Raw genomic sequence first — 10,072 nt, 5'->3', positions numbered from 1 at the left:
AGGACGATTGCTCCGACGCTTCAGAAAAGACTGACTCCTCGCACCTTCCTGTACCCCCCCCCCCTCCGCCCCCTTCCTTCCCCTCCTCCCCTCCTCCCCTCCTCCCCTCTCAGATGCCCAGTCTGTAACCAGCCAACCTGCACAGTGCCAACACCAGTGCCCACATCTGGACCTCCTCCTCGGTTTAAAACTCTTTGGCTGCTGCTGAAATTTGCATCAAATGCAAAACGTTTTCCCCCCCGAGTCTCATGAAAATCTTTAATCTCCATTCGGGCATCTCCACACGTCAAGAGAGCAACTGACCGTCTGATTGGAGCGTTCTTTTCCTTGGTGATAATATTTCCCTCCCAGAAAATCTGCTTGTCCCAAGGTTTCCGTCTGGGAGTCGGACATGAAGTCGTCCGGCATCTTTTAAGTTTCTAAATAAGCGCTGTTCATGATGTGACTGAGGGCTGCTTCTGACGTTAGAGTTGCTTTCCACCCATTAGGTCCTAATGCTTTTTTGTGGTATTTAATGGAGACTGGAGCATGTAGAGCAACAGGAAATGGTCTTTCTAAGGAACTGCGGCAAGCCTGAATCGCACACGGTGCAACCTGAAGTCTTGTGGGAAACTTTGGGGGTTGAACTCCGAGATGTTCTTGTTGCTTTGAAACATCTTCTCATCGATCATGACGTCCCGTCCTCCACACTCCTGTACAGGGACCGAGTCCAGCTCACCAGGTACGACTCGTCACTCGCTACTGAAAACCCCCCCATTGACTGAAACTGGTCAAAGCTGGTCTCTGTTGTCAGGACTGTTGTGTGCACGTTTTTTTTTTTTTTTTTTTAAATTTCATTTAAAATGCTAATTAAAATCATTGCACTTTTTTTATTTTTTTTATTTCTATGCCTTATTTATTGACGATTAATGACTGATTCTGATTTCAGATTCAAATTAGTTTTGCGCATGGTTTAAACATTTCTCTGTCGTCCGGCTAAGCTTACCTGCGCAGGTGAGACAGCTGGCTGTTGTGAGGCTTCAGAGTTCAGATTACAGCAGTGGAGGCCAAAAGGGTAGTTCCACCTTCAGTTTTGAATTGTAATGTTTTTACCATGACCCGTGTCGTCCCCCGTCCTCTTCTGCCTTTAATGAACTAAACCCGTCACAGAACAGAGAGGCTTCATTCTCCCTGGTCCTGTGAGAGGAAGTGATGAACATCAATGAGCATTTAAACATGAGACTCTGTACTCTGTCAGCTGAATCTCTCTGCACAGAGAGCTCCTTTTATTTTTTAAATCTAATTTCTGATCATTTATGTATCATTGACGTACCAGAGGTGGGACCACACTATTAAACCTGCGCTGAGCTGCTAACCCTCCGTCAGGCCTCGATTACTCTGCAGCCCTTCGGACCCAGTTCTACACAGTTCGACTAAAAAAGACACGCAAACCAACCACAAAGAGACACAACCACAAAGAGACACAACTACAGAGACACAAAACAACTACAGAGACACAATACGGCGACAAAGAGGCGAAAAAGCAAAGACAGACACAAAACAGCTGCATAGCAACAAACCGACCACAAAGAGACACAGAAAAACTACAGAAACCCAATATGACTACAAAGAGACACAAAGCAACCACATATCAACATGAACGACCACAGGGAGACACAAAACAACCACGAAGAGACGTTAAATGACCTCATAGAAAACCAGAATGACTAAGAGACACAGAACAACCACAGTCGTTGCTTTGTGTCTCTTGCAGTGCAGGTGTTCCTCATCTGTAGGAGGTGGGAGTCATTTAAAACGAGGCCCAACGTCTCATAATCTGTCTGTGGCTGTGGGATATTTGGAGTTACAAACAGAAGCTATTTATTTACATGATTTGATATATTTTTGATATCAGAGTATTGAAAATTGTTTAGATATTTATTTGCTATTCAGGTATTACACAGAATGAACAATGTACGTAATAATGTAGTTTATTATTGCCAAGAACCAGGGTTTTAAATGTGAGTCAACACATTTTTACAAATGAGCCCCTCTTCTATAAAACTGCCCCCCCACACACACACACATTTAAAAGTTTCTGACCCCGCTCCTTGATGTAACTCCTCTAAAACCACAAATACTCACTTTTACATTTCTGTTTGTACGACTTAAACAAATCAGATATAACATGTTAATTATTGACATAGAAAAAAAACCCTAGAACTGGGTCACGTCAATCAGGTAAAATACTTTTACTGTCCCTTAAATTCTGTTTTAGATCTTCACTAAACGGATGTAGTCCCATTTAAGAAAAGCAGCTTGTTGCCTTTGTCCACTGACGTCAGCTGATTGGACGACGAGCCTCATTCATCACATTCATCAAATAAGTGAAAATATTTACGCTAATTTTCTTTTAACAAACGTTTTGCAGCTTTTTGATGCACATTAATGTGTGTGATTTAAAGACAGAGTAAGATCGAGTGTGCAGCATATACACACTGTTTTCTGTTTATTTACAAAAGTTAATGAAGCTCAAGTTGCAAATAATGTGGAGACACACCGTCAAAGGATTTTGCCTGTGAAAAGAAATTTCCTACCCGAAGGCCGAGCCGATCGACTGACCGATAGAAACCAACCGCTCGCTGCTTGGAGCTTTTCTAAATGATCTCCATGTTTCTGTGTGTGCGTCTGCTGATGTTGAATCAGAGCGATTTAACAGGAAATAAAGACAGCTCTCATAACCAGTTTTGTACGAAGTCTCTGTGTACAAACTTTATCGGTGTGCAGTTTGTTTTTTTTTTGTTTTTGTTTCTTTTGGGATTATGCCATGTAATATGAAGATGTAACAGAATTATCATTGTGAGATTTGATTTTGCTGTACAGATAAAATTTGTCAATTTAATAAAAATGTCTGCAGATTTTCAGATTTCTGCCTCAACCTGAGTCCATTTTAATACTGGATATGATATCCTGTACTTTAGTGTGGGAACATTTTGGTCAGAAACAACAATGCAGACTGGAAGAAGTAGAAAACAGATTAGACACAGTGCGAGGTAACGGAAATTGTATATAGAGTTGCAGGTGCAACCTGAGGCAATCCAATACAACAGCCCTTCATTAAACTGTACCTGCTATATTTCTTTTAGCCGTTGAACATGATTGATCAGGAACCAGCCCGCACCACGATCAACAGAACTGTCTAATACACTGAATTTATTTGCTCCATAACGAGCTTTAGGGGAATTTTTGTCTAAGTCAGAATTATTTTGGGTGAATCGGTTTGAGGTCACTTTTCTCAGCACATCTTAAGCTTCCACCTGCCATTAACAATTCACAAAACAGCATTTTAAGCTTGTGACTGTGTTGCTTCTCATCAAAACGCACCTCGGGACGTGACGTTTTTATGCACCCGAGCTGGTAACTTCTAGAGGAGTTGTTAATCTTTTCTACTAATGATTCAACTGTGAGATTGTCTGAGCTGCAGAAGAGCTCCAACCGTCAGTAATGTAACATCGTCTATGGGAAAAATGAACCAGAACCACAGGTGCATGAATACGTCTTCCCACCTCCCAACACTATAATGTACTTACCTGAAAAGTATGCAGGACACTATATTAATTACTACTGAATAAAAGCAAGATGAGAACAAAAGAAAGCCTGTAAAACGTCCAGCTGTAGAAAGCTCTTTATTATTGCTTCCCACTTTATGAACTGTACATGATTTTGGAGAGAAAAAGCAAAGATCAAAAGGAGCAGCGGCGTTAATTTCTCTATTATATCTCTTATTGAACATCTACATGGGGTTAGCTGTAGCAACACTCAACCAGCAGAGCAGAGGACGCTCCCTCACACACACACACACTCACACACACACACACACACCACAAACTGTAACATGCAAAACCCAAAAACCGGACAAAATATCGTCACTTATTTTAGACATTTGAGGCGCGTGTGCTTTGTGAACAAACTAGCAACAAACCACCTTCCACAAGTTAGATGACTAATCTAACAGTCAGTTAACTCTGCCTGCTTTAGTGAGTCTAGTTCAAATGAAGAACGATCGCTAAATTAAAAAGGAAAATAAATTAGAAAGTCATTCAGTTGACTGTAAAAATGCTATTCTTAAAAAAAAATGAACCATCCATATTGAAAATCAGTTGACTTAATATTAATATACAGCTACCACATTAAGAAATAATCAACAAAGGAGAGAATGTGAATTCAGTGTAACACCTAAAAAATCTACAGATTAACCAAAATAAACCGTTACCAAGCTAAATGACTGAGAGGAGGCGCGATCAGCTGCTGCCTGCACAACGTTCAAACTCTTTAAACGTCCAGGCAACAGCAGATCAGCGGGTTTCTACTGGGGTCAGACTGGAGGTCATCAGCAGGTCGTCACCCAGCAGACGGCTGTAATTCCTCAGTTTATACAGCAGGGCGGCGCCGCACGTTTCTGGCCTCATTGACTAAGGCACTGACGGGCTGAATCCAGATGTCCAGGTGTCACCGCACCTGCAGACTCACAGACTTTGCGGACGTGGGGGGCCACAAGAGGCCTCGAGGAGACTTTCTGCAGACTGGCTGAGGTACAGACCTCACTGACTGAATTACCCACAATTAACTGAAATATGGACATGACTTTCTTTTAAACAGAGGTAATCAACACAATTTGTATTATTGTCGTCCTTTAGTGATGGAAGCCAACAGAAGCCCTGCAGCGTGATGACACACTGTGTGCATGACTGTAGTTGCTTCGGACGTTTCCACAGCAACGAGTGAAACAGGTTTGAGGCCTCGCAGTGTCCTGCCCTCGCAGACTTGACGTGATGACGGTACACGTCACGGTGCGTACGACTGAAGTCTGCGAGGGATCAAGTCCGTGAGTCCGGGAGGTGGACATTTGGATTCAGCCTCAGTCTTTTCATCTCGTCGACTGTCGTCACGGAGACGACGATGACGAGGAGCCTCCAGCCGCAGTTCCTCTAACGGCCTCCAACTAGATCCAAGAAAACTCAAGAGGAAAGCCGCTTTGAGATCTACCGGAAAAGTCCCAACTTCTTTCCCCACGAGACGTTCACTTTACTTCTCTTAAAGATGAGAATACTAAGGCTTAAAAAACAGTTCAACATTTTGGGAAATACACTTACTGACTTAGATCAACACTGCAGCCAGCAGCTAGTTAGCTTAGCTTAGCACAAAGACTGGAAACAAGGGGAAACAGTTAGCCGGGCCCTGTCCAAAGATGACAAACTCCATCCACCAGAACCTCAAAACAAACTGAGCTATAGAGGCAGGTTTAAGCTCGGCTAGTTGTCTTCAGCCTCGTGAGAGATATCAGAGCGGTGCTGGTTTTCTCATCTAACTCAAAAAGAAAGTGAGTATGTGTATTTCCCAAAGTGTTGAAGTATTTCTTTAAAAAGAAGCATGTTTTGAGGTGTGTTTGATTCACTTGACGTTGTGGTTGCTCCTTGCTCATTCCACCGTCCTTTTTTTTTCCTGACTTTAGTAACTCAAAACTCAAAAATGATGGCAGCGAGCAGAAAGTGATGCGTGACGTCACAGAACGTGCGTCCATGTCTTTTCTACAGTCTACTGTCTGTTCATGGTCACAGGCCTTTAGGAGATTTCTCTTTGCCTGTGAAGCTTCTTTCAAACAGGAACGTCGTTGACCTCGGGCTGAGCGAGCGGCCTTTCACAACAACAAACAACAGGAAAAAAACAAACAACAAAAACAAACTCAGTGACGAGTTTTAGAGTCAGTAACCAAAAACTGACTGGGGGGGGGGGGGGGGGGGGGGGCGTGTCTACATGTCAGCACTAACAGCTTTTGATTGGTCCTGGCATCTTGAGTGTAGTTGTACCATTGGCTGCATGACCGGAGAGGGCGGGGCATCAGGATGTGATGAGCTGGACGTAGTTGGCGGGGTAGAGGCCGACCTGGCCGCTGCTCAGCTGTCCTTTACACCAGCCCTGCTCGTCCTCCTCACCCAGCTTCAGCAGCTCCTCGCCTGGAGGGAAGAGGAAGGAAGTCAGCTCCTCCATCAGACATGTCAAATTAAAAGTGTCGCAAAGTGGGAGGAAGCATTCATGATGGAGAGAAGAGAAGAGGATTCAAGACCTGAATTTCTTTTGTTTATTAAATTGCTTCTAGTCCTGTAAGACTGCAACCACCAGCTGTCCTCATTATCAACAGGTCCGAGAGCAACCTTCAGTAAATGTCAGATAAAGTGAAGAATGCACGGTCGTTTCTTGAAACATGTTTAAACTGCTTCATGAAAAGAAGCAAATATTCACATTTAGAAGCTGGTACTTGTGAATTTTTGGCATTTTTACTGAAAAAAAATGACAAAAATTACTGTCAATCAATTAATCAATGATTCACTTCAGCTCTAGTCCTGGTTGGTTCCTGGTTGCCTGGGGAACTAATGAAACTGTCATGTATCATGGGGGTAAATTACCATGGGTCCTGGTTCAGGCTAAGCAGAGCTGAGCTGGGGTAAGCTTTTCCTAACTAAGGTCTCCCCCTCTGTGGTCCCATCAGGTCCCATTAGCTCGGTGCCCTTCTAACCCCCCATGAAGCCTGCCCGCCTGCAGAGGACGGACTAAAGCTCTGACACCATGAAAAAGGTTAACTGAGGGCGACGTTACCTCCCGCTGAAAAGCGATTCTTCACGGCCTCTTTTATCCCACTGTTTTGGTTTCACAGCTCATGATGGTTCAGTCTCATTTCATCTCATTAACTCCGCAGAGGGAGTTATGTTTTCACCTGTGTGTCTGTTTGTTTGTTTGTTTCTCAGCAGGATTACACAAACAGTACTCAACCAATTAGCACCAAACCTGGTGAAGTGATGAATCATTACATTTTGGTGCTGATCTGGTGAAAGGGACCGATCCAGGAAGTTTTTAATCACCTTCCGTAACATTGCAAGATCGGCCGTTTTTCAACACTTTCTTAGGAAATAATGTTCAGATCTTGATGTAAAAAAAACAAACAAAAGTCTGATATTTATGGTGTTGAGGTCTATGACTTTGTACAGTTTGGCCTTGGCGGAGCTCTGCGCTTTCTTTCATGTGCCACTGTTATCAAGCTGCATCTCAACACAATAGAACTTTATTGTCCCACCAAGGCAGGAGGTTTTTATTGTCTCCCTCAAACAATCATCGTTATTCCCAAACCCATGAAAGCTTGTGTGAATTCTGGTTGTTACTCCTTTCCCTGAACCAGCCTCTGACAGCGTCGGCGATATGCTACAGGTATCTTATCTCTTAAGATGCAACTGAGCTTAGCTGTTCCTACGATGCGGATCAGCAAAACACCAGAGTCAGAACAGAGCTTTGTCATCTTCGTGTGTCAAGTTTCTCTTTCAATACAAAGAAGAAACTTGCATTCACAACGTTCCCGTCACTGAAAAGAAAAACACAACAAATACTGTACAATACATAGTATACAATACAAATACATCCAATGACCTTGATAAACTGAGGTTTCTCATCTTGTTCAGTGTTTTTATTTCTTTATTTCTAACAGTTGATTTATCTGAGCGATATGAGTTTGAATTCAGATTATTCTACAATAATCCTGCAAGTTAAGATGAAGCACACGACAGCAGTCTCGATACCCAGATAGATGTCAAAGCATCCAGTGGATCAGGAGAATAAAACCAGCCTGAGTGATGGTTTTATTTCCAGTAAGACTCACCTGTGAGTTCTGAGTTCTCAGGTGAGACAGGTTACGCATTTAATAAAGCTGCGTTTTGGACTTGAAATTATTTTTATTTCCAAACAGAACTAAATCAGCAAACCAGAGACGATGTCAAGCTGCTCGCGCTTCACATCTGTCACAGCTGCACACGTCATGCAGTGAGGTGTAAACACACAGTTCTCATGTTATCAGCAATTTAATATGTGAATCTGTTGCAATGATGATCCAGTTCAAGTCACAGAAATAAGTCAGTTTTATACCTTTTAAAAAAATGTAAATGTAACTCTCACAAGCTGTTTGTAAACACAGATGGAAACCAAATACAGAAGCAGCTGTCATTTTACAGCTATTTATTCATTTTACAAAAGCCGATACGTTTCTGTGACTTAAAATCATTAATGCAAAATCCACAAACGTCCAGTAAATGACATGCAGACTGAGGTCAGATGTAACGTGTGTTTTATGGGTGTCATCAGAACTGTGTGTGACATGAGTGTGTGTGTGTGTAAACGTGTTAAGACGAGGCATCACAGGTGAAACAAAAAGAAAAAAAAAAAAATGTTTTCACGTCCTGAAATATGAACTTTTCTCTACTAGGACGTGCGATGTGTGATACGATCTTATATTCATGAAAGCTGTTATTTCATAAAAATGTGCAAATTTGTTGTAAAGTTGATATAAAAGATTGTTTCATTCTGATAAATATCTTTAGGCTAACTGCCTTTTGGGAATTTGGAGTTAAGTGTGAGAAATAAAATACTATTTAAAAAGAGGGAAACAAATTTTTAAGATTAACTTTTTCAGATGAAAAAGATCATTTCAGGAGAAAAACAATAAATACTAAAACTTAGGGGGCCTATAATGTGAATCATTTCAATATATGATGTAAATAATAATAACGTTAATAATAACGTTTGCACTGCTGGTCATAACGTTGTATTGTACTGAACTTTATTATGAGGTGCTACAGTGTTCAGGTGGGAGCAGATCGTTTGTTGCTAATATTTCAAAACTGATTGCAAATGATGTTTATTATGGTTTTTCAATCACACGAAGTGTTTCCACGTGATCACGACTCGTAACATTTTCTGTGTAACACGTAATAACTCTGACTTCATTACCTTGAGATAAACGTTCGTATTTACTTCCTGTCAACTTCGAGAGGGAGAAGACAACAATGAGACCGACTTGAACAGACAATTAAAGTGAAATTTTATTTATTTAATTTTTATTTGTAAATTCTAAAGGGTTACCTTTCAAAAGGAGACCAGGGTCATGACCTTTTTATTTTGGGTATATTATTTTCGGGTGTTTGTTAAAGGAGTTAAAACCTTCACAAAGTCGGGACGTGTTGCACTGCTCTTACTTTTTATTTCAAGCTTTTTGTCTTTGGAGCAGCTGAAAATTTCACAATTACTTTTCTTTTTGCACATTTTATGAAACAACTCCCCCCCCCCACCTCCCCGTGATGCCTCCTATCTATAAGCATTAGTAAGGGTTAATACCTGCTTTAAAGCTGAGCTCATCGGCTTCCTGGCCCATGTAATCATAGAGCGCTCGGACTTGCACACCCTCTACCTGCTCCTCCTCGTCCTCCCCCTCCCCCACGCCGTTCACTGCCAGCACCTTCTTAGGACTTTCCTCGTCCGACCAGTCTGACGAATAATCTTTCACCCTGAGAGAGAAGAGAGGAGGAAGGATGGAGATGACATCAGACATCAGCGAGTTCTGTCCAATCTCAAAATGATCCGTACTGGGCTAAAGTACTGGAATCACCAATTAACTCACAATTCAAACCGACAAAGTACCGGTTTTGTTTTGTTTCCTATCTCTATAAATATTATAACATTATTACATATTATTATTATAACATATTATAACAGTCAGCAAAGATTCGTCTGTATGCAGATGATGCAGCTGTTTAAATCAGAGTGTTACTGACATCCACACTGCATTTCACACACACTTCAGTTCATTATTTTAACAATTAAAATCAGCCATAGGACAGGTTTACTAGACTTTTTTTATTTTTGTTTGTTGGTTTATTTGTTTGTTTGTGTGGAGTTGATATATTTGTTGTTTGTGTTTCTTTTCTCCTCTGTTTAATGCTGGTTGGAGATTGTTGTGTTTTCATATTGTGGAATCATGAAAAATAATAAAAATTTAAGTCATTTAAACAAAAAATAAATAAATTATGGCTTTCTCCTGAAACCATGCAGTCTGTGCAAAACATAGAACACACACACACACAGCTTTCTAGCTACTAATTAGAGTGTGTTATGTACAGGATGTTAACTCCTCAGGGTGACTACAAGGTAACAAACTAAACTGCACGCTGCCTCTATCTCCATCTCTATGACACACACACACACACACACACACACA

At 41.4% G+C, this 10,072-nt stretch overlaps 1 protein-coding gene across 1 annotated transcript in view; it reads right to left on the bottom strand.

The window, feature by feature from the left end:
• Window positions 1–5,790: 5,790 nt before the first annotated feature.
• Window positions 5,791–10,072, bottom strand: part of pacsin3 (protein kinase C and casein kinase substrate in neurons 3) — a 31,027-nt gene continuing 26,745 nt past the window's right edge. Inside the window, exons 9-10 of the mRNA XM_022748174.1 lie at window positions 9,193–9,362; window positions 5,791–5,993 (exon numbers count right to left, since the gene is read on the bottom strand). Coding sequence (XP_022603895.1) covers window positions 5,878–5,993; window positions 9,193–9,362 — 286 coding nt within the window. The 3' untranslated portion in view covers window positions 5,791–5,877. The remainder of the gene's footprint in view (window positions 5,994–9,192; window positions 9,363–10,072) is intronic.

Source organism: Seriola dumerili, unplaced genomic scaffold, assembly GCF_002260705.1.
Source record: "Seriola dumerili isolate Sdu_G_001 unplaced genomic scaffold, Sdu_1.0 BDQW01000011.1, whole genome shotgun sequence".
Classification (NCBI taxonomy): domain Eukaryota; kingdom Metazoa; phylum Chordata; class Actinopteri; order Carangiformes; family Carangidae; genus Seriola; species Seriola dumerili.
This window is presented reverse-complemented; position numbering and strand designations above follow the sequence as displayed.